Source organism: Ranitomeya imitator, chromosome 4 (assembly GCF_032444005.1).
Source record: "Ranitomeya imitator isolate aRanImi1 chromosome 4, aRanImi1.pri, whole genome shotgun sequence".
Classification (NCBI taxonomy): Eukaryota; Metazoa; Chordata; class Amphibia; order Anura; family Dendrobatidae; genus Ranitomeya; species Ranitomeya imitator.
Genome location: NC_091285.1, coordinates 585465827 through 585489241, shown reverse-complemented (window position 1 = coordinate 585489241; position 23415 = coordinate 585465827). Strand labels below are relative to the sequence as shown.

Here is a 23415-nt window from a genome sequence, read left to right as displayed (position 1 = left end):
TTGAGTTTTCATATATACGTTAATGTAAATTTGCTTTTTTACCTCTTTTGATTTGCGGTGCCAGTCTCTACTTGATCCTCCTTTATCTTTCTTTTCTTCTTCAGATATGCTGGGCTGTTTAGGGAATCCCCAAGATCGACATTCAAGCTGGGAGTTTCCAGGCTTAGACTCACTGGTAGTAATATCTTCAGTTAATGATCGAACAGACCTTTGAGAAAAAAGGTTTTTTTTCATGGCTTTGACTCTCAGACTTTCCGTAGTAGCATTAGTAATGTCTGGACAACAGCAGTCAGGCTTGTCCATGTTCCCATTGTGGGATGAGTTTTGATCTTGGAATGAACTTGGTGAAGCTCTTGTACTGGAAGTGGCATCACTATGTGGTTGACTATCGATCTCTAACTTTGCTTTCTCTGGAGGCTGTATTCTTTCATCTAGCTTGTTTAGCTTGGCCAACACTTGGGATACCTCATCACGCACACCAGAAAGTGATTCTAACTTCTTCTCTATCTCTCCAATTCTTCTGACTAACTTTCTAACACTACATTTTAGTTCTTCCTCTTCCAAAGTCTCCCCCCTTGGACCCTTGATGGGTTTGCTGTTTGCTCTGTTGGTTGCATGCTCTGGAGAACTTTCATTTTCGACTCGTGGAATTTGAGATAATGAACCACTGCTATTGTAACAAGAGGACTGAGGAATGCCAGAGGATCCACAAAGACTCATATCATCGAGGAATCTGAATATGTCACTTATGTCATCACTAATGATTTCTGAATCTGCTTCCGACTGGTTACGAGCCCTGCCTTCTATATAGCGGCTGCAGTTGGAAGGGATGTTTGGTTCCTTTCCCTTTTTGGCATCAGTTTGCTCTGTCTGTGTACCAACACTCTCTGTCTTCTCTATACTAAACTGACAGGATGAGGATGGCGTTTTTGTGCCTTTGTCTCTGAATCTCCTCAATGCCTCTTGCTTTTCAACATCTTGAGGCTCACAAAATTTTTTTCCATTCGATTTCAAAGCTAGGTCTGGTAAGTAAGAATGATGTCGCTCTGGCACTGAAACAAAATTTGCTGATGGTAAGCCTGTGCTTGGATAACACATAGCTTCTTCTTTTCTATTAAAAAATGAGCGTTCAAAATCTGGTACCTCTTCAGTGTTTAAACTCCAGCTTTTTACTGGCTTTCCTATAAGGTGTTTAGGCTTACTATTAAACCTTTTTTGATCTGATAATCCTGAACCAGTTGTTGGACCGAAGTATGTGGAAGCCTGAAGATCATCTAAGCTTTCATGCTTCGCTCTTCGAAAGTCCTCCGAAGAGGAGTATGCTGTATTCAGATAGTGAGAGCTATATGGCATCTCAAAACTATGATTGAAAAAAACTGTCTTGGGACTTATTTTCCCTTCATTTTTTTTCATTGTTACATTAGGTGACACTCTGGCTAAGTTATGAAAATCATCCTTAAAAATGTTTCTTCTCTGTCCACTGGAAGCTGGAAGTCTGAAAGGTTCGTCACTAGGCGTAGGTGGCAGTGAATCCGACTCTGATAATGGCTGACTGGGGAAATAGGTGCTTTGCATTTCACAGGATTGCGGTGTTACCATAGGGTATGAGTCCAAAGCTTGCAATCTCTCCATGGAAGCTGCCCGCTTGTTTCCTTCTTGTTTAACTCCTAAGAGGAAATTTGGCTCTGGGAGAAATGTATGGCATCCTTCACATTCTTCTTTGTGGCAGCTGGAGGACCTGGTGATGGAATAACTCCGGTTGGTATCTCGTTTATGTGCTTCTTTATGTGAGGCTAAATCTTTGCCACTGTAAACTTCTGTGTCGGATTCCATGCCCTCTTTTTGCTGAGACTGCTGTTGAATGGGCAATTTTTCTTTGGCTGCTCCATCATTCATTTGTATCAAATTAAATATAGTGACTATATCTGCAGCTGCTATAATTTTTTTGGACTGTTGATTTTCTGCGGCATTTCTCATCTTGTCTCGGAAGAGACTTGCTGGAAAGCTGGGATCTTGACAGGCAGTGTAGTAAAGGAGACTGCGCAGCTTTGCAAGTTCAGGTAGCTCATATCGGGAACATAAAGATTTACACAGGTCTTGGTAAGAAACTGAATTTTGTTTGGAGTCTAAATCTTCTAGAATCTTCACAAGAAGATAGGAAGAGTCCTGAGCATCACTCATGGTGACTGGCTTCTATGTTCCTACAAATGATAAAATTACATTACATTACAACAAATATGTTATTTTGCACTTAACTTTGCAAATTAAGTTTAAGAGCTAATGTCAACCAAAACCTTAAAATTCAGGTACTACTACATTTAACACCACTCCCCTGCATTGTTAAAGGGGCATCAAGCAAACTTTGTGTCTTTTACCCCATTTCCGTCAAAGCCAGTTTTCACCGTTCTGGCTGGGCCAAATTACCGTATCTAAATAATGATGTGTCACTTTAACCTCTGAAATGCTTCTATATATTTTAGTGATGCTTAGATTTTTTTTTTCGTGACAGATTGTATTTTATGTTAGTGGTAAATGTATGTTGATATGATTTGCATTTATTTAAGATAATATCTAAAGTTTGTTACAATTTTTTTTAAATGTTTAATTTTTGAACTTTGAATTTGGATGCCCTTAAAACAGATATGCATACCATTCTAATTAGGTAATAAATAACATTTACCACGTGTCCACTTTATGTGAGTATCATTTTTTCAACAACTTTTTATTGTTAGGATGTTAGAAAATGTTAAATTTTAGCAGCAATTTTTCATTTTTGGAAACTATGAAAATTACAAAATATTTTTCTTGGGATCACTGCATTTTTAAATGTCTTAATGTCTTTGAGTGGCCAACCTGTTAGAAAATCCCCAAACAAGACTTACTTTTAAAAACTGCACCCCCTCACAGTGTTCAAAATCGCATTCCGAAAGCTTGTTAACCCTTCAGATGCTTCAAAGAAATTAACAGAATGTGGATGGAAAAATGAGGTAACATTTTTTTACCGAACAGTTACCCCAAATTTTTCATTTTCACAATGGTAAAAAGAGAAAATGGACCCAACAATTTTTGTGCAAATTTTCCAAAATACATTGATAACCAATATGTGGTTAGAAACTACTGTTTGGGCGGACAGCAGGGTTTGGAAAGGAAGGAGGGCTGTTCTAGTTTTAGAGTGCAAATTTGGCTGGGATAGATTGTGGAAGCGATGTCTCATTTAGAGAGCCCATGAGGTGCCAAAACAGCAGACACCCCCTACAAGTGACCCTGTTTTGGTAAAAAATCAATTAAGGAATTTATCTAGGGGTTTTGTGAGTATTTAGATTCCTGGAATGATTAATTGAATTTTTTTCAGAATTTCTCTTGAGTACGCCAATACTCCATTTAGTCAGGAACCAGTTTGAGCACTGTGTCCTCAAAAGGACCCGAGCGCCAATTGGAGTACAGATTTAGCATTTCATAGAATTATATGACATTGGTCACTGAATCAAAAGTTTTTACCTCTAAAATTTTGTTTTAGCCCGATAACTTATTATACTATTATACTATTTTCACAAATTCGGAAATACTTCCTTTGTGGTCATGCAGTACTTTTTGGTCACATGGCAGAGCTTTGGAGCAGTACTGTCTTTTGGAGAGCAGATTTTCCTGCAATAGTTTGCAAGTGCCATTTTCAGAGCCTTTTAATTTTAGAAAAGTAAAAAGCTCCTCAATTGAACCCATTTTGGAAATTACACCCCTCTGGGAATTCACGTATGGATGGCGAGACAATTTTGGCTGTACTGTTTTTTCAGAATAACTAGTTTGTGTTGCAGGGTGAAAATTGCAAATATGACAGCTTAGTACCCCATACAACTCTATAGCACCACCTGTTGGAAGTAGCGATCCTACAAGTCACAATCAACCCTTTAACGAGTCGTGTAATATGACTTAGGATAAAAGCCAAATCAGTATCTCAATTCACAGACACGGTGATTTGGGCTGTTGGCCCTCGTCAGTGCGAAGCATGAGAACTGATTTGGCTAGGTGAGAGGCTCTGGACTGGGGTCTAAGGGGTATCGTTTCTCCTTATGGAGAGTGACATACCAGCTGGCTTGTCAAGGTAAGGAGGCTTATTCGCCGTGCAATGCTCCTTTGGGAAATTAAATATGCAAATTGCTTCTTCTGAGAAAAAGAGGACTTAAACTCTATAGCGCCACCTATTGGAAGTAGCAATCCTACAAGTCACAATCAACCCTTTAACGAGTCATGAAACATTACCCCTTAGACCCCAGTCCAGAACCTCTCACCTAGCCAAATCAGTTCTCATGCTTCGCACTGACAAGGGCCAACAGCCCGAAACACTGTGTCTACAAATTGAGATACTGATTTGACTTTTATCCTAAGTCATATTGCATGACTCGTTAAAGGGTTGATTTTGACTTGTAGGATCGCTACTTCCAACAAGTGGCGCTATAGAGTTTAAGTCCTCTTTTTCTCAGAAGAGGCAATTTGCATATATTGAGGCAAGCATTATAAGGGTATGTGAACACTATATTTCTTTCAGGTGGGTCTGCTCCAAGACGTCTTGAAAAGTGCTAACTAAAGTTCCAAAAGAATGAACGTATTCATTTCTATGTGAACACGACTTTCTGTTCATATGTTCAGTCTTTTGAGCGTCTTTTAACTGCTTCAGGTTTCCATAAACAGTTAAAAGAAGTGACCTGACCATTCTTTATGCATTTTTCAATCAGAGGACGCTCTATAATTTTTAATACAGGTCAATGAAAAGGTCAAAGGAGGCCCAGGCATCTTTTTGAGCATTTTACCATTGTATTTGTTTGAAAATATGATAACTTCACCGCTTAATGGAGGGATGTACCCTACTACAGAGCACTGTCGTTTAACTTTGAGTGCCGGCCAGCAATTCAGTTAAATGCATGGCTTACGTATTGGTGCAGAGGAGAAGGATTTTGGTTCCTAGAGCACTAGTCTGTCTTTGCATTTTGGTACAATCTCTGTTTTACATATATAGTAATTCCACTTGAATGGAACAGGGTCTGCTGAGCTAAGGAAACCCATGATTGGTTCATTTTAATGAAGGTTAGATCATCAACATTCTGGGTAGCCAGACGTGTCCTTTTTTCGGTCAGTATTGAACCAGCAGCACTGAAGACTCTTTCTGATAGCACACTAGAAGCAGGGCAAGCGAGCTCCTTATTCTGCCAATTCAGGCAAGGTGTCTATTTTAGATGCCCAGTAATAAAAGGGGAATGGCCTGTGAGGGAGAACATCGATAAGGGAGAAAAAATAGTTTGTAACCATACTGGACAAATGCTGTCTCCTGTCACTTTGAATCGATGCCTCACTACCTGTCGTGTCAGCGGTCATTGCGAAATCACTCCACAACCTGGTCATAAAACCCCTCTGTCCAACGCCACTTTGGATTTGTGCACCTCTAGCACCTCTGCCATATTGCCCCCTATGGCTCGTGTGAGAACCATCACCGCCGCTGTGTGCTGTGAATGCCTGAACCAAACGGTCTACAAGAGTTGCTTGTTTGGTAGCCAATATGTGCTCAAGGTTCCCATGTGGCATGATATTTTGTGATTTTCCTTTATATCGTGGATCCAGGAGGCAGGCCAACCAGTAATCGTCATCGGTCATCATTTTGATAATGCCAGGGTCCCTTTTTAGGATACGCAAGGCATACTCAGCCATGTGGGCCAATGTTCCAGGTGTCAATTCACTGCTTGTGCTGGGTTGAGGAGCACTTTCTTGCAAATCAACATCACTTGTGTCCCGCAAAAACCCTGTACCTGACCTTGCAACGCCACCAGTCTCTATTGCCCCCTGTAAAGCATCCTCCTCCCATAAATATTCATCCCCATCATCCTCCTCCTCCTCCTCTTAATACGCCACCTCATCCGGGAGAGTTCCCTGAGCAGACAATGGCTGACTGTCATCAAGGCTTCCCTCCTCCTCGGCTGCAGACGCCAGCTCCTTAATGTGCATCAAACTTTGCATCAGCAGACGCATTAGTGGGATGCTCATGCTTATGATGGCGTCGTCTGCACTTACCAGCCATGTGCATTCCTCAAGACACTGAAGGACTTGACAGAGGTCTTGGAGCTTCGACCACTGCACACCAGACAACTCCATGTCTGCCATCCAACTGCCTGCCCGTGTATGTGTATCCTCCCACAAATTAATTACAGCACGCCTCTGTTCGCACAGCCTCTGAACCATGTGCAGTGTGGAGTTCCACCTTGCTGCAACGTCGATTATTATGCGGTGCTGGGGAAGTTTCAGCGATCGCTGATGGTTCAGCATACGGCTGGAGTGTACGGGTGACTGGCGGATGTGCGAGCAAAGTTTTCGCACCTTCAGGAGCAGGGCTGGTAACTCCGGATAATTTTTCAGGAAGCACTGCACCACCAGGTTCAAGGTGTGAGCCAGGCAAGGTATGTGTTTAAGTTCTGAAAGGGCTATGGCAGCCATAAAATTCCTTCCGTTATTACTGACTACCTTGCCTGCCTCAAGATGAACACTGCCCAACTATGACTGAGTTTGTTGCTGCAAGTACTCGGCAAGTACTTCCGCGGTGTGTCTGTTGTCGCCCAAACACTTCATTTCTAACACAGCCTGCTGACGCTTACCACTAGCTGTTCGATAATGGGACACCTTGTGTGCAACACTGGCAGCTGCGGATGGAGTGGTCGTGTGACTGCGCTCTGTGGACGAGTTTTTTTTTCTGGAGGAGGAGGGGTGGCGAATGCCTACAGCCAACTGTTTCCTAGACCGTGGGCTAGGCAGAACTGTCCCACTATGGCTGTCCCCTGTGGACCCTGCATCCACCACATTAACCCAGTGTGCCATGATAGACACGTAACGTCCCTGGCCATGCCTACTGGTCCATGCATCTGTTGTGAGGTGCACCTTTCTACTGACTGATTGCCTCAGTGCATGCATAATGCGGTCTTTGACATGCTGGTGGAGGGCTGGGATGGCTTTTCTCGCAAAGAAGTGTCGACTTGGTAGGTCATAGCATGGTACGGCGTAGGCCATCAGGGCTTTGAAAGCTTTGCTTTCAACCAACCAGTAGGGCATCATCTCTAACGAGATTAGTCTAGCTATGTGGGCGTTCAAACCCTGTGTATGCGGATGAGAGGATGAGTACTTTCTTTTCCTAATGAGAGTCTCTTGTAGGGTGAGCTGGACTGGAAAGGTGCATATGGTGGAACTAGCGGTGGTGGTGGTGGTGGACATGGTGGATTGAGAGAGGGTTGGTGATGGTATTCTCGATGTTGACCTACATACAGTGTTTCCTACCAGTAACCTTGTGATTCCCTGACTGCTTTGGCCTTGCGACGATACCTCCACATTTGCTGCTGGTGGTGTCCTAACCAGTGGTCTTAAGGTACCGTCACATTTAGCGACGCTCCAGCGATATAGACAACGATCGGACCTAAACTAGATCACTTGAGCGTCGCTGTTAGGTCGCTGTAGAGATGTCAAACACAGCAACTCCAGAACGATGCAGGAGCGATCCAGTGACGTACTTATCGTTCTCGCTGGTTGTTAGCTCCGTGAAAAAACATTGCAGGCATCGTTGCTTTTGCTGTCAAACATGACGAATCACGCCGACCTGACGACCAAATAAAGTTCTGGACTTTCAGCTCAGCGATGTCACAGCAGGATCCTGATCGCTGCTGCGTGTCAAACACAACGAGATCGCTATCCAGGACGCTGCAACGTCACGGATCGTTGTCATTCTCATTGTAAAGTTGCTCAGTGTGAAGGTACCTTTACAGTGAGGGAAGCAATGTAGCGTTGCTGACTACCTTCATTCTGAGCAGGTGCACCAACGGTACGGGAGATTTGGTAATTAGTCCAGGCTTGCAGGTGAATGCTGGTTAAATGTCTAAGCATGCACATTGTATTTAAATTTTGAAGATTCTTCCCTCTGCTAAAGGTCTTTGAGCATTTTTTACAGATAACTTTTGACTGGTCATTCGGATCTTGGTTAAAAAATTGCCACACTGCACTTTTCCTACTATGGAATACCTTTTCAGGCATTGCACGCTGTGCTACTTTCACCGGATGGCCACGCTGTCCTAAAACTGTTTTTGTTTTTGACAAATGCTTTTGGCCTGATACGGGCCTGCCAGATGACAGCTGTTGCGATGTAGATGGCTGCTGCGGATCATCCTCCTCCGCTTCAGAGCTACTGGCAGCGGCACCCTCTTCCCCCAATGGCTGCCAATCTGGGTCAACAACTAAACACATTTAACGAGCATGCACTTGCAAGCCTGGACTAACTACCAAACGTCCAGTATCGTTGGTGCACCTGCTCAGAATGAAGGTAGTCAGCAACGCTACATTGCTTCCCTCACTGTAAGACCACCGGTCAACAACTGGGTCATCTATCACCTCCTCTTCAATGTCATGTGCACCTTCCTCTGTGTCACCGTGTAAGGTGCTATAGCGTTCGGGACGGGCACCATAGTCTCATCAGGGTCAGATTCTGGCTCAGTACACTGCGAGGGCAATGTAGTGATCTGAGTCAATGGAACAGCATTATAATCTAGCTGTGGCTGTGCATCAGTGCACTCCATGTCCGATTCATCTTGTAATGGGCAGTTAACAATTTCCCGTTCTAACCCAGGCACGGAATGTGTAAAGAGCTCCATGGAGTAACCTGTAGTGTCGCCTGACGCATCCTTCACTTTTGGTTTGGGTGAAGGACACAAAGAAACGTCTTGTTCCTGACCAGAAGCATCCACTGACGACTCACTGCTTTTATATTTGGAACTTTCTGAAGAGGAGGCGAAAAAGCTAGAGGCTGAGTCAGCAAGGAAAGCCAAAACTTTTTCATGCTGCTCCAGCTTTAAAAGCCGTTTTCCTACTCCCAGATAAGGGAGCCTTAGAGGCCTTGTGTAGCCAGATGATGACGCTGGCTCAACACCTCCAGCCTTAGGTGCTATTGTACTTTTCCCACTACCACCAGATGCACCACCACCACCATCAGTACCAGCTCGCAACCACCGCCCACAGCCTCTTCCACCTGACTTCCTCATTTTTTGGAAAATCTAACCAAAATAACAACCGTTATATGGTACCGTAAAACAAGGTAGAAGGTGTATATAAACGTGTTGAGATTTTAAATCTCCCTTTTTGGGGGCGACTCAACAAAAAATCAGGCCCTGTGCAAAAAAAACAACACAATGTAAGTGGCTGAAAGATATACGACAAACTAACAGGACAGAAGTATCTCCACTTTGTGATAATTTGAATCTCCCCTTTTTTGGGGGGGAGACTAAACCACAACTTAGGCCCAGTGTATATAACAATGCATTCTAAGTGGCAGAAAGTGGCTGGCTGATATACCACAAACTAACAGGACTGAAATATATCCACTTTGTGATAATTTGAATCTCACATTTTTGGGGGGCGTGTGGGGGGAGACTAAACCAAACCTCAGGCCCTGTGCATAAAACAACACAATGAAAGTGGCCGAAAGTGGCTGGCAGGTATACCACAAACTAACAGGACTGAAATATATCCACTTTGTGAGAATTTGAATCTCTCTTTTTTTTGGGGGGGGAGACTAAACCAAACCTCAGGCCCTGTGCATAAAACAACACAATGTAAGTGGCAGAAAGTGGCTGGCTGATATACCACAAACTAACAGGACTGAAATATATCCACTTTGTGAGAATTTGAATCTCTTTTTTTTGGGGGGGGTGGGGAGGGGGGAGACTAAACCAAACCTCAGGCCCTGTGCATTAAACAACACAATGTAAGTGGCAGAAAGTGGCTGGAAGATATATGAAAAAGAACAAGGACTGTAGTACAATTTCAATCTCCCTACAATGATCTCAGAACAAGTATGGCAGCAATAAAAAGGACTGCTGCACACAAAAGTGTGGACAAATAAACAAGATAACTGTGCAGAAAGGAGCAACAGGATTTTTGTTTTTAAAAAAAGCAGTTGGTTTGCACAGCGACGTGCAAACAGCAATGCAGCTATCAGGGAGCCTCATAAGGCAGCCTAAAAAGCTACAGAGCTGATGCACAGTAATATAGCCTCCACTGTCCCTGCAAACAAATGGTGGTGTTGGACAGTGGAAATTGCTACAGCACAAGCAGTTTGGGGGTTAATCTTCCCTCCCTAACTATATCCCTTCTGATGAAGCTGCGGCAACATCTCCCTATACTACGATCGGCAGAAGTAAGATGGCGGTCGGCGTGCACACCCCTTTATAGCCCCTGTGACGCGCAGAAAGCAAGCCAATCACTGTCATGCCCTTCTCTAAGATGGTGGGGACCGAGACCTATGTCATCACGCTGCCCACACTCTGCGTCCTCCTTCATTGGCTGAAAAATGGCGCTGAAAGCGCCATACGAAACGCGACTTTGGCGTGAACATGGCCGATCCCACACTAGGATCGGGACGGGTTTCATGAAACCCAACTTTGCTGAAAGTCGGCGATTTTTGAATTTGTCCGATCCGTTTCGCTCAACCCTACTGTTGGGTATAAATGATATGTGTATTACTGTAAGTTTAGTATGTGGGTGTGTCTCAGGCGAGGAGATAGTTCTTGACAGAAAAGGAAAGAAAGTTGTGGTCAGAGAGCAGGAGAGGGGAGTTAGTTAACTGTGAGAGGCCGAATGAGGACGTTAGAGATTGGAAATGAGAGGCAGACTGGGAGAGGGGATCATCAATGTGGATGTTAAAGTCGCCCCAAATGAAAGTGGGAATGTCACAGGATAGAAAGTGAGGAAGCCAGGTAGCAAAGTGATCCAAGAACTGACATGAGGAGCCCGGAGAGCAACACACTACTGCCACTCGCAGGGAGAAGGGTTTAAAGAGTCTACCTGTGTGGACTTCAAAGGAAACATAAGTAAGGTTACGCGGGGTGGAGGGCAGGGGCGGATTATCAGAGGTTCAATATGGGCGGTAACCCAGGGCCCAGTGGTCTGGGGGGGCCCTGGGCTACCGCACAGATTGACCCTCCGCTAATCGTCTGTGACTGCCGGCCGGGCGGCGTTTGTGTGCCCCCGGACCCGGTGGGCAGAGAGAGGGGGCCCGCATCGGGCCCCTTCTCATCTGCTTACCGGGCCCCTTCCGGCGCTGCGGCGGTTTCCTATTGACTTGCGGGCGCGCGCCCGCAAGTCAATAGTTAACAACAGCCGCCAGCCAATTGGAGGCTGGCAGCTGAAGTCGGCCGCAGCGCACACGTCGCCGGCGTCTGACGTCATTGTCAGTTGCCGGCGAGTGTGCGCTGCTGCAGGGAGCTCGCCGCCTGGAGCGTGGACAGGTGAGGAGACTGCTTGTTTTTTTTTTTTTGTTTGTTTTTTTTTGGATCAGTTATCGGTGGACACACTGGGGGGCAATGCTGGAGGACACACTTGGGGGCAATGCTGGAGGACACACTGGGGGGCAATGCTGGAGGACACTAGGGGGCAATGCTAGAGGACACATTGGGGGGAAATGCTGGAGGACACACTGGGGCAGATTGGAGGACACACTGGGGGGCAATGCTGGAGACACTGGGGGCAATGTTGGAGGACACACTGGGGGGCAATGCTGGAGGACACACTGGGGGGCAATGCTAGAGGACACACTGGGGGCAATGCTGGAGACAGTGGGGCAGATTGGAGGACACACTGGGGGGCAATGCTAGAGGACACACTGGGGGCAATGCTGGAGACAGTGGGGTAGATTGGAGGACACACTGGGGGGCAATGCTGGAGACACTGGGGCAGATTGGAGGACACACTGGGGGGCAAGGCTGGAGACAGTGGGGCAATGCTGGAGACAGTGGGGCAATGCTGGAGACAGTGGGGCAGATTGGAGGACACACTGGGGGGCAATGCTGGAGACAGTGGGGCAGATTGGAGGACACACTGGGGGGCAATGCTGGAGACACTGGGGCAGATTGGAGGACACACTGGGGGCAATGCTGGAGACAGTGGGGCAGATTGGAGGACACACTGGGGGCAATGCTGGAGACAGTGGGGCAGATTGGAGGATACACTGGGGGGCAATGCTGGAGACAGTGGGGCAGATTGGAGGACACACTGGGGGCAATGCTGGAGACAGTGGGGCAGATTGGAGGACACTGGGGGGCAATGCTGGAGACACTGGGGCAGATTGGAGGACACACTGGGGGCAATGCTGGAGACACTGGGGCAGATTGGAGGACACACTGGGGGCAATGCTGGAGACAGTGGGGCAGATTGGAGGACACACTGGGGGGCAATGCTGGCGACACTGGGGCAGATTGGAGGACACACTGGGGGCAATGCTGGAGACAGTGGGGCAGATTGGAGGACACACTGGGGGCAATGCTGGAGACAGTGGGGCAGATTGGAGGAGACACTGGGGCAATGCTGGAGACAGTGGGGCAGATTGGAGGACACACTGGGGGCAATGCTGGAGACAGTGGGGCAGATTGGAGGACACACTAAGGGCAATGCTGGAGACAGTGGGGCAGATTGGAGGACACACTAAGGGCAATGCTGGAGACACTGGGGCAGATTGGAGGACACACTGGGGGCAATGCTGGAGACAGTGGGGCAGATTGGAGGACACACTGGGGGGCAATGCTGGAGACAGTGGGGCAATGCTGGAGACAGTGGGGCAATGCTGGAGACAGTGGGGTAGATTGCTGGAGGACACACTGGGGGGCAATGCTGGAGACAGTGGGGCAGATTGCTGGAGACAGTGGGGCAGATTGCTGGAGACACTGGGGCAGATGATTGCTGGACACACGGGCAATGCTGGAGACACTGGGGCAGATGATTGCTGGACACACTGGGGCAATGCTGGAGACACTGGGCCAGATTGCTGGACACAGTGGTGGTAATATGCTGGACACACTGGGGCAGATTGCTGGACACACTGTCTGGGGGCAATATGCTGGACATACTGGGGCAGATTGCTGGAGACACTGGGGGTAATATGCTGGACACACTCTGGGTAATATGCTGGACACACTGGGGGTAATATGCTGGACACACTGGGGGCAGGACTGGAGGCATGGGCAGAATGTAGACACGGGGCATGATTGGAGACATGGGGCAGGATTGGATCATGGGGCAGGATGGATACGATGGAGACAGATGGGGCAGGATGGGGAGATCATATAGGGTAGAATGGATACTCATGAGTGCAGGATGCGAGAACATATGGCTGGAGCCTGGAATGAGATAAACGGGGCCAGGGTGGGGAATATTATTACCATAGGGGCTAATTAAGGGATATTATTACTGCAGTGATGTATTTATTTTATTTTTTGAGGACACTGTTCTAAATGGGGGGGGCGGTCCTGTTACTGTGCAGAGTGACACTATATCGCCTTTTTATCTTCATGTGGTGTAATGTAGAAGTTGTGAAAAATTAAGTAATGTGTTCTGCAAGCGGAGCTCGAGATAACTGTGTTATTTCCTGCAGAAACGAGTCCTGGCTGGAAGAAATGATGGCGGTCTGTGCTGAATGAAAGATGAAGGACTTACCTAGAGACGTCACTGGTGAGTCAGTGTTACCTATACACTGACACTATACACTGTATACTATATAGAAAGGTCCTGTGTACAATGTCACCAGTGATCACTGTATTACCTATACATTATATGCAGAGCTTCTGTGTATAATACCACCAGTGATCTCTGTATTACCTCTACACAGACACTGCATACTAATTACAGATCTCCTGTGAATACTGGCACTTATGGTGATAGTATTGTGTTTTTTGTTTTTTTTCATTACTGATCAGTATTGTAGTATTCAGTCACTATGTGGTGGTAATATGTGGTCTGGAAATGGTGTTGTGGTATTTGTCCCTTGTATGTGCTATTTGGTCACCAAGTGGTAATATGTGGTCTTGACATGGTGCGGTGGTATTTGTTCCTTGTATGTGATATTATTCGATCACCGTGGTTGTAATTTGTGGTCTGGTCATGGTGCGGTGGTATTTGTTCCTTGTATGTGATATTATTGGTCAAGATATACCTAAATTGTATTGCAGATTTTAACAAATATTTAATAGGTTACAGTAGAGGAGGACCCGGCCATTTTTCTGGAATAATCTGGTTCGGGTATATCATGACCCCCGTCTCATGACCCCCGTCACATGACCGGGGGGGCCCACAGTGTGTGAACAGCCCGGGGCCCTGGCTACCCTTAATCCACCCCTGGTGGAGGGTAACCTGGAAAGCACATTGTGATGAAAGAAGCAGACCAACACCTCCACTTTGTCTGTTCTCAGGTCTAGTGGTATGTGATAACTTCAGCTCAGTGGTGTCCGACTGCTGGATTAAGGTTTCTGTGAGAGCCAGATGGTTAAGGGAATTAGAAAGGAAGAAATTGTGAATTTAAAGAAGTTTGTTGCATGCTGACCATGCATTCCAGAGGGTACAATTAAAATAGATAGAAGAGGGCATGCACTAAATGATAATAAGATTAGCTGGGTTTCTATATGCAGCTGGAAGAAAGTTATGTGTACTAATGGAGGGAGGCCCAGGGTTGGGGAGTGATGTCGCTATCGACATGGAGTAAAAGAAAAAAAGAGAAGGAGCAGGTGGTGCAATTCGGTGGCGTAGTGGTTAGCACTGCAGCCTTGCAGCGCTGGGGTCCTGGGTTCTAATCCCAGGACAACATCTGCAAAGAGTTTGTATGTTCTCTCCGTGTTTGCGTGGGTTTCCTCCGGGCACTCCGGTTTCCTCCCACATTCCAAAGACATACTGATAGGGATTCTAGATTGTGAGCCCCATCGGGGACAGTGATGATAATGTGTGCAAACTGTAAAGCGCTGCGGAATATGTTAGCGCTATATAAAAATAAAGATTATTATTATTATTTGAATGAACGTTTTTACCACTGTATGGTGGTAGTGGATGGTTTGGAGTGAGAAATGTCAATAGATCCTCAGAGTTATACATAGGAGAGGGGAGAAGGTAGTGACTGATGTGGAGAGAGTGCACAAAATGTGTAACAGGGCTGGAGAGTTGGGAGACAGCAGAAGTTAAAACATATACAGTATGAAGCAGAGTGGTATGACAAATAAATAATGCAGTACAACTGACCAAGAAACATGTTTGTTTAAATATCTGGCATAGCATACCTGTCTCCTGCCCTGTACAACTGCCATGTATATCTGCAGCTACACTTTAAAATTATATTGCATTTGCAGTGATGTTTTTATTGATTTTTGGTCATTTTTTCATTGAATTATAGATTAGAGAAGGGTCAGATTTTATTGGAGGGTGGATAAATGGACTCTAGGGGGCACTTTAGGTTAGTGGATAAGGAGATCCATGTGTTACATTCCAATAATAAAGATAAATGAGCACTAGTTCACTTTATCACTTTAATGCCTGTATGCAGTGGGTATGGAAAATATTCAGACCTCTTTACATTTTTCACTCTTTGTTTCATTGCAGCCATTTGGTAAATTCAAAAAAGTTATTTTTTTTCTCATTAATGTACACTCTGCACCCCATCTTGACTGAAAAAAAAACAGAAATATAGACATTTTTGCAAATTTATTAAAAAAGACAAACTGAAATATCACATGGTCATAAGTATTCAGCCCCTTTGCTCAGTATTGAGTAGAAGCCCCCTTTTGAGCTAGTACAGCCATGAGACTTCTTGGGAATGAGGCAAGTTTTTCACACTTGGATTTGGGGATCCTCTGCCATTCTTCCTGGCAGATCCTCTCCAGTTCTTGTCAGGTTGGATGGTGAACATTGGTGGACAGCCATTTTCAGGTCTTTCCAGAGATGCTCAATTGGGTTTAGGTCAGGGCTCCGACTGGGCCAGTCAAGAATGGTCACAGAGCTGTTCTGAAGCCACTCCTTTGCTATTTTAGCTGTGTGCTTAGGGTCATTGTCTTGTTGGAAGGTGAACCTTTTGCCAAGTCTGAGGTCCAGAGCACTCTGGAAGAGGTTTTCATCCAGGATATCTCTGTACTTGGCCGCATTCATGTTTCCTTCAATGACAACCAGTCAGCCTGTCCCTGCAGCTGAAAAACACCCCCATAGCATGATGTTGCAATTACCATGTAACACTGTTGGGATTGTATTGGGTAGGTGATGAGCAGTGCCTGGTTTTCTCCACACATACTGCTTAGAATTATCACCAAAAAGGTCTATCTTTGTCTCATCAGACCAAAGAATCATATTTCTCATAGTCTGGGAGTCCTTCATGTGGTGTTTTGCAAACTCTATGTGGACTTTCAGATGTCTTGCACTGAGGAGAGGCTTCCGTTGGGCCACTCTGCCATAAAGGCCAGACTGGTGGAGGGCTGCAGTGATAGTTGACTTTGTGGAACTTTCTTCCATCTCCCTACTGCATCTCTGGAGCTCTGCCACAGTGATCTTGGGGTTCTTTACCAGGGAAGCATGGTGGCTCAATGGTTAGCACTGCAGCCTTGCAGCATTGGATTCCTGGGTTCGAATCCCACAAAGGACAACATCTGCAATGAGTTTGTATGTTCTCCCCATGTTTTGCGTGGATTTCCCCCGGGTACTCCAGTTTCCTCCCACACTCCAGATACATACTAATATGGGATTTAGATTGTGAGCCCCATTGGGGACAGCGATGATAATGTGTGCAGAATATGTTAGCGCTATATAAAAATAAAGATTATTATTATTTACCTCTCTCACCAAGGCTCTTCTCCTACGATTGCTCAGATTGGCTTGACGGTCAGGTCTAGGAACACTTCTGGTGGTCCCAAACTTCTTCCATTTAAGGATTATGGAGGCCACTGTGCTCTTAGGAACCTTGAATAATGTAGAAATTCGTTTGTAATTTTGGCCAGATCTGTGCCTTGCCACAATTCTGGCTCTAAGCTCCTTGGCCAGTTCCTTTGACTTCATGATTCTCATTTGGTCTGACATGCACTGTGAGCTGTGAGGTCTTATATAGACAGGTGTGTGCCTTTCCAAATCAAGTCCTATCAGTTTAATTAAACACAGCTGGACTCCAATGAAAGAGTAGAACATCACAAGGAGGATCACAAGGAAATAGACAGCATGTGACTTAAATATGAGTGTCTGAGCAAAGGATCTGAATACTTATGACCATGTGATATTTCAGTTTTTCTTTTTTAATAAATATGCAAAAATTTCTACATTTCTGTTTTTTTTTCAGTCAAGATGGGGTGCAGAGTATACATTAAAAAGAAAAAAATGAACTTTTTTGAATTTACCAAATGACTACAATGAAACATAGTAACATAGTAACATAGTTAGTAAGGCCGAAAAAAGACATTTGTCCATCCAGTTCAGCCTATATTCCATCATAATAAATCCCCAGATCTACGTCCTTCTACAGAACCTAATTGTATGATACAATATTGTTCTGCTCCAGGAAGACATCCAGGCCTCTCTTGAACCCCTCGACTGAGTTCGCCATCACCACCTCCTCAGGCAAGCAATTCCAGATTCTCACTGCCCTAACAGTAAAGAATCCTCTTCTATGTTGGTGGAAAAACCTTCTCTCCTCCAGACGCAAAGAATGCCCCCTTGTGCCCGTCACCTTCCTTGGTATAAACAGATCCTCAGCGAGATATTTGTATTGTCCCCTTATATACTTATACATGGTTATTAGATCGCCCCTCAGTCGTCTTTTTTCTAGACTAAATAATCCTAATTTCGCTAATCTATCTGGGTATTGTAGTTCTCCCATCCCCTTTATTAATTTTGTTGCCCTCCTTTGTACTCTCTCTAGTTCCATTATATCCTTCCTGAGCACCGGTGCCCAAAACAAAGAGTGAAAAATTTAAAAAGGTCTGAATACTTTCCACACCCACTGTATGTCATTGCAAGGTATTAGCTACCCATATTTTAATCTTTATATATTATTTCTAAACACTCTTTTTCGGTGATTACTTTGTATGTCCATTCATACTGCACCCAAACACACAAATGATACACCATTTGAAAGGTACACTTGCCCCCTTCAGCAAGAAAATAGCCAAACAAATCACACATCCACGATGTGATCACAAAATACAGTTTATACATTAATTTTCATAAACCTGCAGTAAGGGAAAATGACCTGCATGTGGCATCACACGACTTCACCTAAATAGAGCTTTGCTGAACAATGTGGACATACTTTATCCATACTCCCAACACAGTGGGTTTAACTTCATTGTCTGGAAGTATAATTTGTGTGTGTGGTGTTATGATCAGGTGGCCTTGGAGCAGCATGAAATGACCTTCGCTGGAGCAGTGGTAACTTTACTGACCGCAACCCCTGATCCTATCACCGCAACTAGAAGTAGCCGTGGGGTGTGCCTAACCAGACCTAGACACCTCGACACAGCCTAAGGACTAAATATCCCTAAAGATGGAAATAGGAAAACTTTCTTGCCTCAGAATAAGGATAGGTAGCCCCCCACAAATAATGACTGTGAGTAGGAGAGGAAAAGACACACGCAGACAGAAAACAGGGATAAGCAAAGGAGGCCACTTCTACCTAGATAGGAAAGGATAGTACAGGATACTATGCGGTCAGCATAAAACACTACAAAATATCCACAGCAGAAAAATACAAAAACTCCACCACCTAACTAAAGATGTGGAGAGTATATCTGCGACTCCAGCAAGTCCAACTAGACTGAGAAAAACATCAGGCACAGTCTAGCACGAACAAAATAGAAACAAGATAAGCACAGAAAATAAACACACAGCAGTGTGTCTAAAAAAATGAAGAAAACACTTATCTTTGCAGAATTGGCAGCAAGCAGGAGGGGCCAGGCAGAGGACCAACACTTCCAAAGGAACATTGACTACTGGCAAGGACTAATGAGTCCTGCACAGCTAAATACCCCAGTCCGAATTGCAATTAGCAGAAACACCTGTCCAAGACTGCTGCTCAGGAATAACTGCATTACCATCAACAACCACCGGAGGGAGCCCAAGAGCAGAATTCACAACATTACCCCCCCTTGAGATGAAAGGCACGAACCAAATCAGCGGCATGGACATCAGAGGCCGAAACCCAAGAATTATCCTCCTGGCCATAACCCTTCCATTTGACAAGGTACAGAAGCTTCCGCCTCGAAAAACGAGAATCCAAAATCTTCTCAACCACATATTCCAACTCCCCATCGACCAACACAGGGGCCGGAGGATCAACAGAGGGAACAACGGGCTCCACATATTTCCACAACAAAGATCTATGGAAGACATTATGGATAGCAAAAGAGGCCAGAAGCGCCAGACGAAAAGACACCGGATTAATAATCTCAGAAATCCTATAAGGACCAATAAACCGAGGCTTAAACTTAGGAGAAGAAACCTTCTTAGGAACATGACGGGAAGATAACCAAACCAGATCCCCAACCCGAAGCCTGGAACCAACACAACGGCGTCGGTTAGCAAAACGTTGAGCCTCCTCCTGAGACAACACCAAATTGTCCACCACCTGAGCCCAAATCTGCTGCAACCTGTCAACCACAGAATCCACACCAGGAAAGTCAGAAGACTCAACCTGCCCAGAAGAAAAACGAGGATGAAAACCAAAATTACAAAAAAAAAGGCGAAACCAAAGTAGCCGAACTAGCCCGATTATTAAGGGCAAACTCGGCCAATGGCAAAAAAGGCACCCAATCATCCTGATCAGCAGACACAAAGCATCTCAAATAAGTCTCCAAAGTCTGATTAGTACGCTCAGTCTGGCCATTTGTCTGAGGATGAAATGCAGAAGAAAAAGACAAATCAATGCCCAGCCTAGCACAAAAGGTCCGCCAAAACCTAGAAACAAACTGGGAACCTCTGTCGGACACAATATTCTCAGGAATACCATGCAAACGGACCACATATTGAAAAAACAACGGAACCAAATCAGAAGAAGAAGGCAATTTAGGCAAAGGCACCAAATGAACCATCTTAGAGAATCGGTCACAAACAACCCAGATAACCGACATCCTCTGGGAAACAGGAAGATCGGAAATAAAATCCATAGAAATATGCGTCCAAGGCATCTCAGGGACCGGCAATGGCAAAAGCAACCCACTAGCACGGGAGCAACAAGGCTTGGCCCGCGCACAAGTCCCACAGGACTGCACAAAAGACCCCACATCACGCGATAAAGAAGGCCACCAAAATGACCTACCAACCAAGTCTCTGGTACCAAAAATGCCAGGATGACCAGCCAACACAGAACAGTGAACCTCAGAAATCACTCTACTAGTCCATCTGTCAGGAACAAACAGCTTCCCCACAGGACAACGATCAGGTTTGTCAGCCTGAAATTTCTGAAGAACTCGTCGTAAATCAGGAGAAACGGCAGAAAGGACCACCCCTTCCTTCAAAATACCGAATGGTTCCAAGACCTCAGGAGAATGAGGCAAAAAACTCCTAGAGAGGGCATCAGCCTTAATATTCTTAGAACCCGGAAAGTACGAGACCACGAAATCAAAACGAGAAAAAAACAAGGACCATCGAGCCTGTCTAGGATTCAACCGTTTGGCAGACTCGAGGTAAATCAGATTCTTATGATCGGTCAAGACCACGATACGGTGCTTAGCTCCCTCACGCCAATGTCGCCACTCCTCAAACGCCCACTTCATAGCCAACAACTCCCGATTGCCAACATCATAATTGCGTTCAGCAGGCGAAAACTTACGGGAAAAGAAGGCACACGGTGTTAGGAGTCGAGTTTCCTCTGCTGCACAGGGGGAATCTCGATCCGTGTCTGCTGCGGTCTCCCATTCGGTATCGGCCACAGTGGGCTCTGCTCAGCGGAGACGTCGCTCCCAGCATCTCGCTGGGGCTGATTCGGTGCATAGGGTCACTACTGCCTTTTCTGGCTTTCCTATGGTACCCTGCACTGATCTGCGGCGAGCGAGCCTCTCTGGGACTAAGTCCTTGTTTACTCACACTGAGCATGCCCAGGGCAGGGTCTCCCATTGGAGGTCGAGGGCCACATGTTCGGTCACATGCTCAGGTGCTGCAGTACATTCCATTGGTCCTTCTGGAAGGTCCTGAAAGGGCAAAACATGCTCAGGTACTGCAGCACTTTCCATTGGTCCTTCTGGAAGGTCCTGAAAGGGCAAAAACTTCAGTAGCAGCTTCCTGTGCTGCAACTATATAAACTGCGCATGACCGCACGGCCATGCGCTAGTATCGTCTTATGCTATATGCTTTGCGCCAATGTGGTCATGTGTTTGAATGTGTTCAGGGACCCGGCTGAAATAAGCCCCTAGAATGCTGGCACCTCCGGCGAGGAGATTGTGTTTAAGTGTGTTCAGGGACCCGGCTGAAATAAGCCCCTAGAATGCTGGCATCTCCGGCGAGGAGTTTTGTATGCATGCATGACCACTCACTGCTCACATCTAGGTAGTTGGCCTGTGCCTCTGTGAAAGTCAAAGGGTCTGTTTCCACGATCAGGAAACGCTGCGTGTCTGACGCTGCATAGAGCCGCAGCGTCAGACACGCAGCGTCCAGATGTTACAGCATAGTGGAGGGGATTTAATGAAATCCCGTCTCCACTATGCGTGGTAACACGCACGCGGCGGCCCTGCGACTCCGGACATGCTGCGCGTCTTTTCAGATCGCAGCATGTCCGTATATCTTGCGGCGACGCTGCGTCGCCGCAAGATATAGCACAGGGCCCTATGGTGGGGAGCGATGATGCCGGATGTGTGCTGTGAACACATCCGGCATCATCGCGTCCCAGAAAGGGGGCGGGGCTACCGCAGAGCGGCTGAGCCGCTCCGGCGATACCGCCAGCCATCCTGACCGTGGAAACATACCCTAACAGGGCACAGAGCTTTCCTCTCGCGGTTACTCTGTGAAGCTAACAGAGTTGGTATATACCGCCATATAGAGCCGCCATTATTTAGCAGCAGGTGCTTTCCTGCATGGTGGATCCCGGGTTGCGAACGCACCAATTCCATTTAATAAATTATATATTTGGTGCGTTCCGCCAACCCTAACACACGGTTTCATTAAGGAACTAACAGGATCCCTCTGAGACAAAACAGCCCCTGCCCCAATCTCAGAAGCGTCAACCTCAACCTGAAATGGAAGAGAAACATCCGGTTGACGCAACACAGGAGCAGAAGTAAAACGATGCTTAAGTTCCTGAAAGGCAGAGACAGCCGCAGGGGACCAATTCGCCACATCAGCGCCCTTCTTCGTCAAATCAGTCAAGGGTTTAACCATGCTGGAAAAATTAGCAATGAAACGGCGATAAAAATTAGCAAAACCCAAAAATTTCTGAAGGCTCTTCACGGATGTGGGCTGAATCCAATCATGAATGGCCTGAACCTTAACCGGATCCATCTCTATAGACGAGGGAGAAAAAATAAAGCCCAAAAAGGAAACCTTCTGCACCCCAAAAAGACACTTAGACCCTTTCACAAACAAGGCATTGTCACGAAGGATCTGAAATACCATCCTGACCTGCTGCACATGAGACTCCCAATCATCAGAAAAAATCAAAATATCGTCCAAATATACAATCAGGAATTTATCAAGATAATCCCGGAAGATTTCATGCATGAAGGACTGAAAAACAGATGGAGCATTAGGGTATGTGTCCACGTTCAGGATTGCATCAGGATTCGGTCAGGATTTTTCATCAGTATTTGTAAGCCAAAAGCAGGAGTGGAACAATTAGAGGAAAAGTATAATAGAAACATATGCACCACTTCTGCATTTATCACCCACTCCTGGTTTTGGCTTACAAATACTGATGAAAAATCCTGACCAAATCCTGATGCAATCCTGAACGTGGACACATACCCTTAGAGAGTCCGAATGGCATCACAAGGTGTTCAAAATGGCCCTCGGGCGTGTTAAACGCAGTTTTCCATTCATCACCCTGCTTAATACGAACAAGATTATAAGCCCCCCGAAGGTCAATCTTAGTAAACCAACTAGCTCCCTTAATCCTAGCAAACAAATCGGAAAGCAAAGGTAAAGGATATTGAAACTTGACCGTGATCTTATTCAAGAGGCGATAATCAATACAGGGTCTTAAGGAACCATCTTTTTTAGCAACAAAAAAGAACCCCGCTCCCAACGGTGAAGAAGATGGCCGAATATGCCCTTTCTCCAAAGACTCCTTAATATAGCTCCGCATGGCGGTATGTTCAGGTACAGACAGGTTGAAAAGTCGTCCCTTAGGAAACTTACAGCCTGGAATCAAGTCAATAGCACAATCACAGTCCCTGTGTGGTGGAAGGAAACTGGACTTGGGCTCATCGAATACATCCTGAAAATCAGACAAAAACTCCAGAATTTCAGAAGAGGGAGAAGGGGCGATAGACATCAGAGGAACATCATTATGAACCCCCTGACAACCCCAACTAGTCACAGACATGGACTTCCAATCCAAAACAGGATTATGTACTTGCAACCATGGAAAACCCAGCACGATAGCATCATGCAAATTATGCAACACCAAAA

At 45.7% G+C, this 23415-nt stretch overlaps 1 protein-coding gene across 1 annotated transcript in view; it reads right to left on the bottom strand.

The window, feature by feature from the left end:
• Positions 1-23415, bottom strand: part of MINAR1 (membrane integral NOTCH2 associated receptor 1) — a 235533-nt gene that overhangs the window by 10946 nt on the left and 201172 nt on the right. The window contains exon 2 of the mRNA XM_069766479.1: positions 43-2201. Coding sequence (XP_069622580.1) covers positions 43-2181 — 2139 coding nt within the window. The 5' untranslated portion in view covers positions 2182-2201. The remainder of the gene's footprint in view (positions 1-42; positions 2202-23415) is intronic.